Below are 17,479 nucleotides of genomic sequence, written 5' to 3' on the forward strand. Positions count from 1 at the left end.
CAGACATCCAAGCTATCAACAACCAGCAGGAAAAATCCTCTAAATCACTGATAATTAAATTATAGCAATGGCAACGTGCCAATAGCAGTTTCTGAAAGGCGGTGGGAAAGCCTGCACACTAAATCTGCCATTGATGGAGCTGTGAATTGGTCAAGAAGCCTTCTGGCAAGCACTTTGGGACTATGCCCCCAAAAGCCACTAAACTACACACATCCTTTGACCCAGCAATACCACCTATGCTCCAAAGAGCTCAAAGAAAAAGGAAAAGGACCTCTATTTGCAAGAATATTTATAGCAGCTCTTTTGGTTATGGCAAAGAAATGGAAACCAGGGGGTGCCCATCAATTGAGGAATGGTTGAACAATTTATGACATAAAAATAGTATGGAATATTGCGCCATAAGAAATGACAAAAGGAATGGTTTCTGAAAAACCTGGGAAGACTTTGTGAACTGATGCAGAGTAAAGTGAGCAGAACCTGGTGTACATAATATTATGAAGAAAAGTGACTTTGAAAGACTCAAGAATACTATTTAAGGCAATGACCAACCACAATTCTGGAGGACTGATGCTAAAGCATACTACCCATTTCCTGACAGAGATGATGAATTCAAGTTGCAGGAAAAGGCATACTTTTTTGGACATGACTAATATGGGAACTTGTTTTAAATTGACTGCAAATATGTTACGAGGGCTTTGTTTTTATTTTTTTCAATTTGGGGGAGGGCAGAGGAGGAGCTAGGGACAAGGTAACCCATCAAAAAGTAAGAGTCACTAGAATTTTTAAGTGCACAGATGAGAACAGTAGGAAAACCAGAAAAAGATCAAAGACAAGACAGCTTTGAAAGTTACATAGTCAATTTATTTTATTGTATAAATTATACATAATAGCAGTTCAGTTTCATTTACAGTCCTATTTTCTATTCTACTATGTGTATAGAAATGCCCACCTTTATTTGGTTTGTAAGTTCATAATTTTTAAAGTGAATTTTTAAAAATCAGCTGCATGGATGACTATGACATGGTTGAAACCCTGAAAGCTAATGAGATTGCCAATGGAAAAAATGTGGAGAAAGATGAGAAGAGAGCCACGAATAGACCTTTGGGGAATACCCTTAAGTGTAAAGGTCATCATCATCATTATTATAAGTAGTGTTTATACAGCACTTCAGGGTTTACAAAACTCTTTACAAATATTATTTTATCATTATGCAACTGGAAGATAGGTGTTATTACTGTCATCATTCCATCATTGTCATGAGGAAAGAGACTGAGATTAAGTGACTTGTCCAGGGTTACACAGCTAATAAAGCATTTGAGTAGAATTTGAGCTCAGCTCCAACAGTCTAGCCACTACACCACCTAGCTCCCAAGTACAGCTTAGAGATGTAGGCTCTGAAACCAAGAGTACAGCATACAGCAGAAGTGATTGGTCAGCAGTATAAAAGTGGCAGACAGGTCAAGGAGAATGAGGAATTAATCAATCAGCAAGAATTTATTAAGCCCTTACTGTATTAGGCACTGGGGATGCAAGTATAAAGAATGAAAAACAATCCCAACTCACAATGAACTTACATTCTAATGGGGAAGAGAATTAAATATCAAAACATACAGCTTAAATATAAAGTTAATAAGTACAAATATATACAAAATAGTAGAATGGAAGGTACTTTAGGAAGGAGGGCACTAGCAGTGAGAGGAATCAGGAAAGACTTCATTTGAAGATGGTGCCTGAACAGCATCTTAAAGGAAGAGAGATCATGCAGGATGGCCAAGACAAAGGCATGCAAAATGGAGTTGGAATGTCATGTGTAAGGAACAGAGAACGCCAATTTGGCTGTTTCACAAAGTTCAGGAAGAGCAGAAATGTCTAATTAGACTGGAAAGACAGGTTAGAGCCAGGAAGTGAAGGGTTTTTAAAGCTAAACAGAGGAGTTAATATTTCTATCCTGCAGGCACTAAGAAGACACTGGAGCTGTTTGAGGAAGGGAGTCACAGTCAGATCTACATTTAAGGAAAACTATTTTGGTAGGAAGGACTAGAGTGAGGAGACACTTGAAGGAATGAGACTGTTATGGTAATCTAACAGCAAGGTGATGAGTGCCTGAACTAAGGTGGCAGCTGTGTGACTGGAGAGAAGGGCTCAAATGCAACAGACGTGAATATAGAAATGGCAAGATTTGACAACTGATTAGATATGTGAGATAAAAGAAGAGTTCAGGATAATGTCAAGATTTCAACCTGAGGCGCTGGAAGAATGGCGGTTTCTTTGACAGAAATAGACAAGCTTGCAAGAGAAAGTTTGCAATGAGAAAGACAGCTCAGTTTTAGATATGTTAAATTTAAGAAGTCTCTGGTATATCTAGTTTGAAACGTCTAATTCTAATGTCTAATGTCATCAGGGACTGAAATTCCGGGGGAGAGCCTGAAACTGGATATATAAATCTGGGAGGTATCTGCATAGAGATGGAACTATGGAAATGGAAAAATTCCATGGAATTTACTGATTTGGAGCTTGTTGGTAACCTTTAGGAGAAAAAAGCTTCAGTAGAAGCTATTCAAGAGAATAATGATGCAAGAAGACAAATTAACAAAGTGTTAAAGAGCAAATAGATGGTGAAGAATTAGAAGCATGAAGTATAGGCACTTATTTCAAAAATGTGAGTAGTGAAAGGGAGAAAGGAAGGTAGAAAAAGGGTCAAGTTGAGGCTTTTCATTTGTCTGGGAGGATGAGGGGATGACAATTTAACTGAATTAGAAGTCTAATTGAAAAAAATTGAGGTTTTAGTGAACTAAAAGTTCAATATGAATCAACACTATATGGCAACTAAAAAAGTTAATATGTAGGGTACATTAAGAGCCTGCCATTTAGGACTAGGGAAGTGAGCATCCCACTCTATTCTAACCTGGTCAAAACACATTTGGAATACTATATCCAATTCTGGACACAATTTATGAAGGACATGTTTAAACTGGTCAGAGTCCATAAAAAGGCCAGCTAGAATGGTGAAAGGCTTCAGGATCATGCCATAGGAAGAACTAGAACTGGGACTATTTGCTCTCAAGAATGATAGGCTCATAGACTTAAGAGCTGCAAGGAACCTTAGAAGAAGAAAATAAAGCATGGCAGTCAAGCCATGTACCACATCAGCCCCTCTGTATAGTAGCACAACTGTTCAATTTTGGAAATTGTTACGGGTTTGATACTGAAAACTTTTTTTCCACTTGTGTCCAATGGAGAAAAACCGTTTAGAGAGAAAAACTTGTGTTTAATGAATTACCAGGTTTTTAAAACCGTGTGTTCTTTTACTCCTCTTTGTGGAGGTTGCAGCTATGAAGGATGGTGGGTTACCCATAGTTCATTGCAAGCTCATACCTAGTTTACCTAGGTTGAGATTTGTTATGTACCTGTTAATACTTATTACTTTTAACCAATCAGATCTTTCTTTGTGTAATGTTTCTTAGGACTCTTATGGTATGTTAACAGATATGTTAATACAGAATACATTAAAAATGTATGTTAGTATAAGAAAAAATCATTAGATAATGAGTTTAAGTCCTATGATAGACTGCAGAGGGCTAGCAACAGAATTCCAAAGTCCAGCTAGAGGATGTACAGTAGAAGCAGCAATTCTGTAAGTCTTAAGAGCCAAGAAATTAATCATCTTCTGGGGTATCTAGATCCCTTCAGTGTCTTTTTCAAAAGGTTGATTTGCATAATATATTGATGTGTGCAGTGTATTAATGGAGACCAGTTCCAGGTACTAAAATTCTTCTTGGTTTTTTCCTGCTCCATATTTTTAAAGTTAAAAGGGACACTCTATGGGTATGTTCTAGTGATTTTACCTTGGTTCTAGAAGGTCCCTTCTGTCATGGTATTCTTAGGCCCATACTGCTGGTTATTATGGTTTCTTTGGCATGGAAAAATGTGCAGATAATCTCCCCACCCTAATATCCATCCATTCCTGCACTGCACCTTTCTTATATGAAGCACTTTCCCTATTTTCCAGAGGATTACATGCTAGAGTGAAGGCTGTTATTCTATAAAGAGATTAGCATCATGCCAGTAACATTTAACAAGAATAATTTTTTTAAAAAAAGCTGTAGGTTCTACTTTACTGACATCTCCAAGAAAAGGCTTATCATTATAGACAAATCTTGCTAAATACAATATGGTTACATCGGTCCCTCCAAGGTCTCTTCCAACTCATATCTGTGACATATTAGCAGGTAGAAAGGAAGGAGTCAACAGAGACCCAAAATGCAACGGGGAAGGGTGAGGAGAGCCAGTACTTAGCACAGTGTGCCTTGCACATAAGGGATGCTTAATAAATGCTTGGTGAATTGAGTTGGAAACAGGTTCTACAGGAGACATGAGGGAATGGATCTAAAGGACAAAGCAGGGATTTGATTTAATGAGTAGCGATACCTCTTCTAAACTAGAAGGGAGGTGAGTGAGCAAAGATGTTGACCTCTGAGGAATACAGGAGCTGGGCAGAGACCTACTGGGCAGATAACTAGTATTTTTTCAGTGAAGTAGGAAAACTATGTCATCTATAAAAATGGAAAATGAAGGTACAGTTGTGAGAGAAAACATTTAGAGCAATCACTTTGTAAGGAGTCACCAAGGGTAGGAATGAACAGCATCAAGGACTCAGCTGAGATAATAATATACCATAAATTTTTAGTGGGTGAAATCAGGTTTTAATATTACAAAGTGAAAGTAACATATTTTTGCAGGTAAGATAACTGTACATGCCTATGTTTGTGCACTTGAGATGGGATAGAATAGAGGGCTATAAATGCCTTTCACCCTGCTTCCTTTGGGGCTTAAAACCTTCCCACTACCCTTGCTAGATCTATTATACTTATAATTACAGGTAAACCATCTTATTTCTTCCAATGAAATAGCAAAGGAACTTCATTTAGCTTCATGGTTAACAAAGTCATTTGTTTTGCCTCATCTGCCTATGGACTGGAAACATGCTTTCTCCTAATTTTAACCTCTATTATCACCACATTATTTGGGACTAGACAAAAAGCAAAGGCTCCATAAATGTGTTTAAAATATTTTATAAACTGTAAGGCACTTTATAAATTTGGGTTATTGCTATTCCATCATTCCTCACCCTAGGCAAGTGGCTAGTTTATATCCAGAGCAGATTAATTAAGATACTACAGAATCTGAGATAATTACATTATCAACTCCGACTGAGCCTGGCTGCCTGGCCAAAGCCATACTTAACATAATGAAAATGACAAGAACAGGGTGAAAACCAAGACCAAGGTTGTTTGAAAGCAGCAATTTTATTGGCAATCTTTTTTTCTGCCTGATCCCAAGACTCTGGCCCCGCCCCGAACATGGCTCCTCTCATTTTTGAAAGCTAGAATTAATATCTATACAATGCCAACTCCTGGTTGTGCCCCAACTCCTCCATTTCTCCAAGCCTATTCAGAAGCAGCTCCTTGGAGCCCCTTCCTCATATAAAGGAGGAGAAATAGGGAAGGAAAGTAAGACTCTAACAGGAAAAAATGGTAGTAACTTGCCCAAGAGTTCATTTCCAAGTTTCTTCAAAAATACAAAACCTACAAAATAAGGTCAGTAACCCAACAGACGTTCATTTGCATCGTGAGCTGTTTTGAAAGCGTACACAGCTTCGTGGACTCAGACCAGGTCTTCCCATCCAAGAGAAAGTCCCTGTTCTCTCGTCCCTGTCCCTCTGACCTATTACAATAGTAATAAATAACCATGGGGCCATGGGCAGCTCTGTCATCTGACCTGCCCCTTGGCCCACTGCTACCGCTGTGAAGCCAATCCAGTCTCATAGCCCTCCGTCTTCATGTCATTGAGCCCCAGCTCCTCGTTCTGATCAAATGTGCGTTTATAGCGCTCTACCTTCATCTCTGGGTCATCCTCTGGGGCATACACATTCTGGCAGACAAAGACAAAAAGTCAGTGGCTGTGCACTTCGTCTAACCCAGACCCTCTACCTCTAAGCTCAAGCAGGTAACTATCCCTAAACTCCAGGAACTCAAGAGTTGCTATGCAAGGAGTCCATTTCCTAAGTTGAGGCTGATCAGAGATCAGCAACCTCAGGGAAAAGATGAATGAACAGCATCATCTACCCCAAGTAAAATCAAGAAATAGGTGAGGATTGACTACGGCAACCTCCCAACTCCCTTCATGAGGTCTTCTTTCCTTACTACTGGCAAAACTTCCTATCTTGTTCACTTATTAAGGTGCGAGATGATAGTTTAGACTGTGCACAGGGATATCAATAATCTTAAGTTATTCCTTTTCCTAGATCCCTGTGAATGGCAGAAATCACAGCCTCCCCCACCCTCACAAACCCTGTTAAGACTGAATAAGATTTAGCATGCCATCTATGAAAGGCTGCCAATCACTGGACTAGATCTTCCTCCATGGTCACAGGCAGATGAGAAGAGTACCATACACATAATTCTTTGTGCTTTACTCCAACATCACCCAGGTGAGCTCGATTCATTCTAAGAGCTAATTCTAAGAGGACAGTCAAACCTTCATTGCATTATTAGCCTAGAATAAAGTCCTTTTATTTCTTGAAAAAGGCTTACAAGTACTGAACATAAAGAGCCTAACCCCACAGCCATGCAAAGCATACCTGTAAGTAGCTGTTTCCTGCTGGATCATCCAGAATGAAGTGAGCATTCATTTTTCCCTCTATAATCTAACAGCAGCAAGTGAAGGGTTAAAAAGAGGTAGCAGCAACAAAAAAGAAAAATAAATAAAAGCATTAATTTTTTTCTCTTGTAGCTCCTGGACAACTATATCCACTGTCCCTGCTATAATGAAGAAGGATGTTAACACTGCTGAACTAAACTATCGTGTGGTACTTTACATTCCCCATCCAGCAGGATATAAAAAGGATGTGGGGCATGAGTAGGCCTTCCTGTGTTTACAAGGGTATTGATCTCAATACAGCCCCTTACCTGGTCCAGCTTCTGGCTAAACTCCTCCAACTTTTCTGTACGGTCAGGGTGAGAGCTGTCACCCAGTGTAAAGGGGTTCCTGGTCACCTGCAATAACGCAAACTCAAAGGTTAGGCTCCCAAATTGTTAGGGAAATAGCTTGATTATGGCTAAGAGAGGTGCCCAGGAAGTTTGGCTCATTCTCTAACCATTCTATGACTTTTTCTTTTTTAACTAGATAAAAGGGAGAGCTCATTTTAGAAGGCCGCAGAAATTGAATATAAAAAATAATACCATTAAAAATCAGGACAGGGGGCAACATGGAGTAATGAATGGAACAACAGGTCTCAAGTCAAGGAGGGCTGGATTCAAATTCCACTTCAAACCTTTAATAGCTATGTGACCTCAGGCAAGTCACTTAATCTCTGTTGACCTCAGTTTGGTTATTTATAAAATAAGGGAGCCAGACTCAATGTAATAATGGCTTAAAATGAATTCTGGAGCAGCAAAACCAACAAATGGTTGGAAGGAAAAAAATTTTTCCAGTCCAAGATAACTTACAGAGGTCAGCAGGAAAGGCCTGCCTCATCACGATGGTGGCTGGGCCTGGAGGCCAGCACAGACCCACCAACGTATGCCAGCACCAGGACCTGGAGGCAGATGCAGCAGCTTTGAGGGTTCTCAGCCCACAAGTGGGAAGGGGGTCAGACAGCTGGTCAGAAAGAGATTACGAGGGACTCTTTGCTGGCACTGGGTTCAGGACCCACTTCCACTCTTCAAACATAGTTCTAGGTCAAAGTTGAGGGCGACGTGGAGCGCTAATACACTAGCTGTTGCAGCCACAGGGAGCAAAGGCCCTGGTCACCACTCTAGGGCAGAGAAGACTACCTGTGGTCACTCACCCCCAAGGCAGAAAGAAGCATTAGTGCTTGTGGCTGCAGAAGAGCAGGGCAATTAGTCAGTTTGAGGGCCAAGAAAAGGACTAGCACATGACGCTACAGAGGAACAAGGTCAGGAGAGTAATGATCACCCCTCTTCTTCAGACCATACCACCTCAAAAGTACTGAAAACTCAGAGACCCCCAAAACTAGCTCTCAAAGCAGCATCACAAAAAATCTAAAATGTGGGACAAGTGCTCCCACCACCCCAGGAGCAGAGCTTAACTTTAACATAAAGTTTAAGTCATGAAATACGTTGGGAAAATGAGCAAAAAAAAGAACCTGATCTTAAAAAGTTACTATGGTGACAGAGAAGAGCAAGACGCAAACTCAGAAGACAAAGCTGTCAAAACAGCTATAAGCAAAGCAATAAGGAAACGATGCAAATTAGTCACAAGCCCAACAAGAATTCCTGGAAGAGGGGTAGCTAAGTGGCACAGTGGAAAGAGCTCTGGCCTTGGAGTCAGGAGAACTTGAGTTCAGAATTCCTAGAAGAGCTCAAAAAGGATTTTAAAAATTAAATAACAGAGGTATAGGAAATATTGGGAAAAGAAACAAAAGTAACAAAAGTGATATAAGAAAATCATGAAAGAACAGTGTGATAAAAGTGTGATAAAAGAAGCACAAAAGATACTAAAGAAAATAACATTTTAATTAGCCAAATGGTAAAAGAGACACAAGAAATCCACTTAAGAGAACTCCTTAAAAAAGTACAACTGGCCAAATGGGAAAAGAGACACAAACGCTCACTGAAGAAAACAATTCCTTAAAAATTAGAATTGGACAGCTTGAAGCTAATGACTCCATGAGACATCAAGAAACATTAAAACAAAGTCAAAAGAATTTTTAGGGGCAGCTAGGTGGCACAGTGGATAGAACACCAGCCCTGGAGGCAGGAGGACCTGAGTTCAAATCTGGACTTAGACTAAACACTTGACACTTACTAGCTGTGTGACCCTGGGCAAGTCACTTAACCCCAATTGCCTTAAAAACATTAATAAATAAATGTCAATAATTTTTTTAAATGTGAAATATCTCGATGGAAAATCAACTGACCTGGAAAATAGATCAAGGACAGGTAATTTAAAAATTATTAGACTACGTGAAGGCCATGATCAAAGAAAGAGTCTAGACATCATATTTCAAGAAATTATCAAGAAAAACTGCTCTAATATCCTAAGACCAAAGGGTAAAATAGAAAATGAAAGAATCTACCAGTCATTCTCCTGAAAGAGATCCCAAAATGAAAACTCCCTGGAATATTATAGCCAAATTCCAGAGCTCCCAGGTCAAGGAGAAAATATTGCAAGCAGCCAGAATGAAACAATTCAAATATCATGGAGTCACAGTCAGGAAAACACAAGATTTAGCAGCTTCCACTCTAAAAGGATCAGAGGGTTTGGAATATGATATTCCAGAAGGCAAAGGAGCTACAAATACAACCAAAAATCACCAACCCAGCAAAAATTAGTATAATCCTTCAGGTGAAAAAAACAGATATTTATAGAGGACTTTCAAACATTCCTGATGAAAACACCAGAGTTGAATAGAAAATCTGACTTTCAAATATAACACTCAAAAGAAGCACAGAAAGGTGAATATGAAGAAATCATAAGAAATTCAATAAGGTTAATAAACTGTTTACATTGCTATATGGGAAAATGATACTTGTAAACTCGCCTGAGTGATTTGTATGACACTGAATAAGTAAATTAATTTTGGAAGAATTGTTATTTTTAGTAATATTCCCTTGGCCTACCCATAGCAACTGATATTTTTTCAATTATTTAGATCTGACATTATTTGTGTGAAAAGTGTTTTGTAATTCTCTGAATTTATTTTAAATGGAATTTCTCTACTAAAAATGCTAGCTATAGCATTAAGAGAAGAAAAAGAAATTGAAGGAATTAGACTAGGCAATGAAGAAATAAAACTATCACTCTGTGCAGATGATATGATGGTATACTTATTGTGCCATAAGAAATGATGAGCAAAGTGCTTTCAGAAAGATCTGGGAAGACTTACATGAACTGAGACAAAGTGAAGTGAGCAGAACCAGGAGAACACTGTACACAGTAAAAGCAGTATTATATGACTTAGCTATTCTCAGCAATACAATGATCCAAGATAATTCCAAAGGACTTATGATGAAAAATGCTCTCTACCTCCACAGAAAGAACTACAGAACTTACAGAGTCTGAATGCAGGTTGAAGTACATTTCTTTTACTTTCTTTATTTTTCTTGGGTTTTGGGGTTTTTTTTTTTTGGTCTGTGTTTTCTTTTGCAACATGGCTAATATGAACATATATATGCAACATGACTTCACATGTATAATCTATGTTAAATTGCTTGCCTTCTTAATGTGGGTGGAAAGGGAGGGAAAGATAATTTGGAACTCAAATTTTTCAAAAAATCAATGTTTAAAAACTTTTTACATGTACTTAGAAAAATAAAAAAGATAAAGAAAATAAAAAAAAACAAAGATGCTAAGTAAAAAAATTGACATGATGGAATTTTTGCTTGCAGTAACAGATGAGAAATAAGGAATTTAGAGCAAAAAAAGAGAACTGAAAACAATATATATATAATGGCAACAAATAGCAATGAAAATGAAAAAATAATGAAAAACCAACAAAGGTCTTGGAGAAGAGAGAATGAACATGCACAAAAGGCTCACACAGCAGAGATGGGGGGGCAACACTGGGGTAGAATATTGTTTACATTTTCATAGAGGGCTTGTATATCAATTGTTTACATTTTCACAGAGGGCTTGTATATCAAATATTTTAACTTATTAATAAATTTTAATTATTTTTCTTTATCACAAGGGAAGGTTCAATTTGGGTAAGGGAGAATAACTGATATTAAGATGAAAGTGATAAAGTGTGCGTGTGTGTGTGTGTGTGTGTGTGTGTACAGAAGTGTGACTGTGATATTAAGACAAAAGCCATCAAGAAAAAGGGTGTGTTTTTAAAAGTCTATAGGCCTAATCTCAAATGATGCTCAGGGCAAAGGAATTCCCGAATATGGGAAAATGGTCTTGAGACCTCCAATCCTTCTCCCAGCACAAGTGCTGGGCTTTATAGCCCACAGGACTTACCAGATCACAGATGTCTTTCAGCAGTCCCTCCAACGTGGTAAACTTGCCCCCGAGGGCACCCATGCCCAGCTCAAACTCCAGTTCTGGGATTTCCACACTGCACGTCTCAGACTATAGGATAAGAGAAGACATGGAACCTTAAACCAAGATCAGGGATAGAAAAGCTGAATATCTGAGCTGACCATGAAAACATTCTGTAGCTGCTGGCAAACAGCTAGCATTGACAGTTTTAGGTCAATCTCAAACACTCAATTTCTTCTAATCCACAAAGGCTACAGACCTAAATAAATGGAGTCTATTTAACTAGGGACAGACAGAAGCAAATGTACTCTCATAATCATAATATCTATACTATCAAACACTTTGCTATGGGAGGGTAGAAAGGAGAAGCCCTACAAATTATATGTTTAAGGTTAAACGGGTAAGCTTCTGGATTCTGATCTCACCAGGGCCTTAAAATTCCTTCTCTACCTGTAACCCCAAAGATCGTACGCTTAAGGAAAGCTCTTTCCTCTTCAAAACCAGAGAAAGAGGTTCCAAACACAACTCTAAGAAAAGGAAAATATTCCTGCCTTTTCCAACCTACTCCCAAGGAAAAGGAGAATGAAGCAGCTTTACCAACAAGTAGATACAAAGAACAACAGTAAATATCACAATCAGGCCTACCTTCAGTATATCCCTGGTCATGTCTGAGGGATCAGTGATATGAAGGGTGATCCTGGTGCCCAAGGGCTCCACTGCTCCTCCTGACTTCACCTACACAGCAAGTTCAGCCAATAAAGAGAAGGGGTCCACAAGCCAGAAAGGAAAGGGGTCCTTGTGAATCAAGGATTTCCCCAAAAGGAAGGCTAAAGGGATAAAGGTATGAACTAAATCCAACCTGGCCCATTCAAGGTTCCCAGGAACAGTACAGAACATATGCCAAGAGTGGAAATAGGGAAAATCTAACTAGAAGTGGAGGTGGCTGCACTATACCAATTAGAACCAGGGATGTTTTAGAGTAGATCACACACACCCCCATTACCAATGCCTGGAAAAAGAGATCACCTTTCCCCCAAGCAGGCAAGATCAACCAAAGAAGAGGTTAGGCTTTCAGATCTAAACAAGAGAACCAAACCCCGCCCTCCCTACCCTCCCACCCCCACTAATGGTCTAGAAAAGAAAAATGGCAGAAGCAGTCCCTTCAGAAAATGGATTCATCCAGTGTCTCCCTTCAGAGTGCAGAGGATGCAATTTAGAGCCTACCTCATTAGTCCGATGCCCACAGTTTTCACAATTGGTTGCCATGATGATAACCTCTTTAAAGTGGGGGATTTCTGAAAAAGGGGGTTAAGGAAATCTGCCTTCTGTATAGTAAGGTCATCCTCCGAAGGGACAATAATAAAGACAAGGTAAATGTTCAGATGCTTGGGTCAGTTACCTAAAGAAGTTAATTCATGGAGCAAGCCTCTGGGCACAGGTGTATTTGTCTAGAGCTTATTTCACATCAGGTTAGGTTTCCAAACCAAACTGACTCAAAAGATGTCAGAGAAGAAAAAAGTCATGGGAAAAATCCAGGAACTGAGAGGAAGAGTCAATGACTGCATTCCCTCTCTGCATGCAAAGACTAGGATCTGCAATTTAACCCATGAAGACATGCCCCTTGCCCAGAACATATGCTTTTCTGGAGATACATCTTCTCTGGCCTCTAAGTGGTTTCTTCCATCTGCCATATAGAGGAACTCACAACCCCACAAAAGATACGTACTAATTTCATGTTGGTGGTAGCAGGAGCATTGCACTCAGGGCAGTTTGTGTTGAACTGTAACACCTGGAATAGGGGGTAAAGATAAAAAGTGAGCTTTCAAGGCAGAGAATGCTCAGAACAAAGACATATCACCTATATCCCAAGGGAGTCAGCTAAAACCTAAGAAGGATCAGTCCGGCCCACCCATAATCCCATTCCTATGCACCTGCCCAATGGGACTCAATTTGACTCACTTCATTCCTGAGATCTTCCACAGGGTCAGTGGACTTCTCTTCAGACTCTTCAGTCTGGAGCAAAAGAAATGAAATTACCAAAGAGCTGCAATTAACATTTCATTCACTCAGAAAGAGAGGAGGAAAGATTCTAGGTTTGACAGAGATGCTAAGGGACAGAATGACAGCCCAAAGAAGACAAACACTATTTATGGCCTTATGTAACCTTAATCATTTGCCCTTACCCCAATAAGAAATTTTAGAATATAAACTCAAATGCATACACCTGCTGAAATAGGGCATATAGGGCATAATCAGACAATACTGAAATGGGTACAGGTATTTCAAACCACTTTGAGTTTGCTAAGGATAAGGTGCTTTCTTATTTCCCAAAGCATTCTTCTTCCTCCTCCTCTTCACTATTCACCTTGAGACCCAACATGTCTCCCTGCTGGGGAGTCCTGGTGTAGTGTGTGATCACCAGAGAATCATCTTTCCGAGGGGCATGCGGATTCTCCACAAAACTGTTCCCTGAAGGATCATCAATGATCTATCAGGTGGATAATAAGAAAACAGTAAGCCCAAGAAGAAAATGGTTTAGAATCCAACAACCCACTATCACACATAAAAGGGACCTTTCTTTCCAGCCCACAAGGATAAGATTAAGGATGGGATCCCGGTGGCTTCTTCTGCTCCCCTCCATTCAGGGTAACAGAGCTACTCACAAAAGTGAATGGGGAGTCCACTCGCTTCAGCTGCTTCAGCCTGGCAATAAACTCATCAATTTTCCCAGCCATGGTTTCCCCTGTTGCCTATCATGAACATAGAGATAAGAGACTCTGCTGCCTTGGTGCCAAGCTCCATCAGGTACACACTCTAGGTAAGCCTTCAAAAGAGTAGCCCAACAAAACACAAACAACTAGCAAAACTGCTAAAGGATAGTAAGAGAGAGCCTGGAAGTTAAAATTTAAATCCAACAACCAAGCTGGGTAGAGACTTGAAAGGGCTTTGCTCTAATAGTCAAATCAATTCAGCAAACATTAGGCACTGGTTTTAAAATGACAAAAATTAAAATTTCTCCTTTCAAAATGCTTACCTTCTACTCTGTATATAACTTGTACACAGATAAGTAAAATACAAATTAAATAGAGAAGGAAGAGAATACTGGGAGGGTTGGGAGGTAAAGCAAGGGCTTCCCAGAGGAGATGGCACTTAAGCTGTCACTGAATTCTTCCACATGCTTCCCAGCTCAATTCCAACACTGAATCAGGGACTATTTTTACGAACAGGAAGCTAAATACCATAGAGTTGTGGCTGACACATAAGAGGACAACTAGTCCTCAAGTTTACTGAACTCTGATACTCCACAGCTTACCCTGCGGGCTGGTTGGTCCTGTTCCAAACCAGAGATGGCACGACTAATTAATCCTTCAACAGTGGTCAAAGCTGATGAAAAACATCAAAGGGGGCAATGTCAATTATACTGGATTTCTTCATCTCCCACCTTAACACAATTAATTCTTCAGTGCTAACCACAGAAGTAAACTCTCATGTTTACTACAGAATCTATCAGATAATATATTAAGAAAAATTGGACACGTTTTCCTTTGTTTGGGATAGTTCCACACACTCAAACTCACCTCCTTTTTGGCTGAAAGCAGGAATCTCAAAGTCTAACTCTGGGATCCTTGCTGTGGCACAGTCTGTTTTCACCACCTCTCGGTTCATGTCCTGAGCACAGAGATAAATTCACAGACCACACCACCTCTTCCCTGGGACCCACACAGATGGGGAACTAAACCGTGCTCCCTACCAGTCTTCATTTCAGTTAACATAACTCACAGCTTCAGAAGTCAAGAGAATTTAGCAGGGAATGGAATGGTCTGATACAGTGGGCACTGAGCTGTTGAGATGTTGGAATAGGAAGGGTATGCTGTCAAGAACCTTTCTAGGACAATGTTCACCATGAGCACCTGCCCTCCCATTCCACCTTACCTCAGGAACCCTAACAGACAAGGTATACCGCACACCCTGTTCCTGGATCCTGCCTGCAGATTGAATCTCTGTGTTGGACCAGCCACAATGCTCACAGGAAAAAGAGCTTACGATGATCTCTTTGAAGAAGGGAATCTTGGTTAACAGAAGTCGAGTCGTTCCCTGGATGGATTAGACCCCAAAGAAAAGTGAGGTTTCTTCCCCAAATGTCCTATCCCTTCATATCTCCAGATGGGACCCCTAGGAGGCAGTTGTCAGTATCTTCTCCCACCTCCTACCCCACGGTCTTCTAAAATCTCTAGTTTCTTCCACATCTTAATAAACAGGCATTTAAACCCTACCCCTCCTCAAGTTATGCTCCAATACTTCTCTCTTTCACTGCAAAAGTCATAGAGTAAAAAAATGTCTCAAGTAAGCGGCTTCCACCCACCTCTCTCTCCCTTCTCAACCCCTTGCAATCTGGCTTGTGGCCCCACCCCACCAAAGGACTGAAACTTCTCTCCAAAATCAGCAATAATCTCTTTATTGGTAAATCTAATGACCCTTTCTTACTGCTCATCTAGCCTGCGCTTTCTGCAACATCTGACCCTGCCGACAACCACATCTTATAGACTCTCCCCTGCTTGTCCTCCTACCTGTCTGACCTGTGCTTTTCCATTTCTCTGCCCATGACCTGGCTATGTAACTTTGGGCAAGTCACTGATCCTCTCTAAACCTGTTTCCTCATATGTAAAATGAGGTGGGGAGGGATATAAAAATGGACCCCCTCCCCCAAAGTTCTATCCTAGGCCCTCTTCTCTCATTCAACTCTCCTTGGTAACCTTACCAGTTCTCATGGATTCAACTATTACCTCGGTACAGATGACTCCCAATCTAGGCATCTAGACCTCCCCTTTCTCTTCAACTCCAGTCCAGAATCTCCATCTAGATGTCCCAAATCTGGCTGTCAAACTCAATATATTAAAAACCAAACTCATCATCTTTCCCATTAAACCCATTCCTCTTGTAGTCACCCAAGTTCTCAGCCTAAGAGTTATCTTTCCTCTCACCACACACATCCCTCATGTCCAGTTTCTAAGTCTTGTCAATTCTGTCTCTACCTCACCTGACATCCTTTCCCCTCTCCACGCACACTACAGATACCCTAGTTTTTAAGTCTCTATATCCTCTTGCCTGGACTGTAGCAATATCCTTTTAATTAGTCTCCATATCTTAAGTCTCTTATCTCTCGAATCCATTCTCCACAAAACTGAAAAATTAATATTCCTGAAGGATGAGTCCAACCATGTCACTCCCCAATTTAAGAAGCTTCAGTGGTTCCCTACAATCTTTAACCTAGGGTCCACAGACAGCCCCCCCTCAAAAAAAGGATCCATGGATAGATTTCATGGGGTTCATGAATCTGAATGAAAAGAAAACGTCTAATTGAAACTGAGCATTCCTTCAATTACAAAAGTAAGCAACAAACTATTCTGGCATTACCAACACCTATGACTGTCACCAGAAGTCACAAGTATTTTAATAACCCATTACATTGTTTCAGATCTCAAATACTGTTTATGCCTATAACTACTTCAAAATTACTGGTTACTACACATTGTTAAACTGATTGAAGTCTTCCTGTCCACAAAATGTACTTCCTTTGTAGTCCCATACATTTTAGGTTATGTATTTAAAAATATTATTCTGAGGAGTCCACTGGCTTCACGAGACTGCCAAAGGAAAACCTGACACAACAAAGTTTAAGAAAGTCTACTCTAGGATAAAATGCAAACTCCTCTGTTAGGAATTTTGAGCTCTTCACCATCTGGGTCCAGACCACCTTTCCAAGGTGACAGATTATCCATTACTCTCCCTCATACACTCTGTCCTCCAGCCAAACTCAGCCTTTGCTTGTTTTATGTCCCATCCCTGTACCTTTGCACTGGCGGACCCCTCCCCAAATCTTCTCCCAGCCCACCTCCGACTCTAAGAATTCCTGACTCCCTCCTCTCAAAAGTCACTTCCTGAAGGAAGAGGCCTTTCCAGAAGCCCCTTGTCGTTAATGCTCCCTCTCCAAACTTGTTTTGTAGAGACCTGTGTTTACTTGGGTAGGACAGGCTTCCTTTGCTGTCACCGCGCGTGGCACACAGTAAGGGCTTAATAAGTGCACCTGTGACCGCTCTGTCATAACACCACCTAGACCCCCAGCTACTGCAGGGTCAGTCCCTGCGCAGACGGACGAGAGAGCAGGGACGGTACCTTCCTTTCAAGGTCTAGCCATGGCCCCGGCCCCCAGCCGCCCCCAGCCCCCGGCCTCACGTTGCCATAACAGTTCATGCACAGGGACTCGATCTCCGTAGGCTGCTGCTCCTCATCCTCGGAGCTGATGGGATGGAACAGATTCCCGGAAGCAAGGGTGGGGCCCCCGGGAGGGCCGGAGGCGGCGGCGGTCGCGGACCCCGGCCCTACGCCGGCCCCGACACCAGGATCCAGCGCCCGGAGCGCCGACATCGCCACCACGTTTGTCCGAGCCGCCTCTGCTTCCGGCTTCCGCCCC

General features: G+C 40.9%; 1 protein-coding gene across 1 annotated transcript; it reads right to left on the reverse strand.

Annotated features, from left to right (window-relative positions):
• Positions 1-5,287: 5,287 nt before the first annotated feature.
• Positions 5,288-17,479, reverse strand: ZPR1 (ZPR1 zinc finger). Its single transcript, XM_020989708.2, has 14 exons — positions 17,242-17,479; positions 14,941-15,102; positions 14,586-14,676; positions 14,321-14,391; positions 13,671-13,757; positions 13,373-13,495; positions 12,967-13,020; positions 12,730-12,796; positions 12,232-12,302; positions 11,653-11,742; positions 10,987-11,097; positions 6,969-7,055; positions 6,641-6,706; positions 5,288-5,931 (listed from the first exon to the last, which is right to left on the reverse strand). The coding sequence occupies exons 1-14, from the start codon at positions 17,431-17,433 to the stop codon at positions 5,797-5,799; spliced, it is 1,407 nt and encodes a 468-aa protein (XP_020845367.1). The 5' UTR covers positions 17,434-17,479; the 3' UTR covers positions 5,288-5,796.

This window comes from Phascolarctos cinereus, unplaced genomic scaffold (assembly GCF_003287225.1).
Source record: "Phascolarctos cinereus isolate Bilbo 61053 unplaced genomic scaffold, phaCin_HiC Scaffold_726;HRSCAF=1367, whole genome shotgun sequence".
Classification (NCBI taxonomy): Eukaryota; Metazoa; Chordata; class Mammalia; order Diprotodontia; family Phascolarctidae; genus Phascolarctos; species Phascolarctos cinereus.

Excerpts from the sequence above, each read along its gene's own strand:
- ZPR1 (XM_020989708.2), bottom strand. The coding sequence starts at position 17,433 with ATGTCGGCGCTCCGGGCGCTGGATCCTGGTGTCGGGGCCGGCGTAGGG. Across the intron at positions 12,797-12,966 it reads TGGAAGATCTCAGGAATGAA|GTGTTACAGTTCAACACAAA; the intron begins GTGAGTCAAATT and ends CCCCTATTCCAG. Across the intron at positions 11,743-12,231 it reads GTGGGCATCGGACTAATGAG|GTGAAGTCAGGAGGAGCAGT; the intron begins GTAGGCTCTAAA and ends CTTGCTGTGTAG.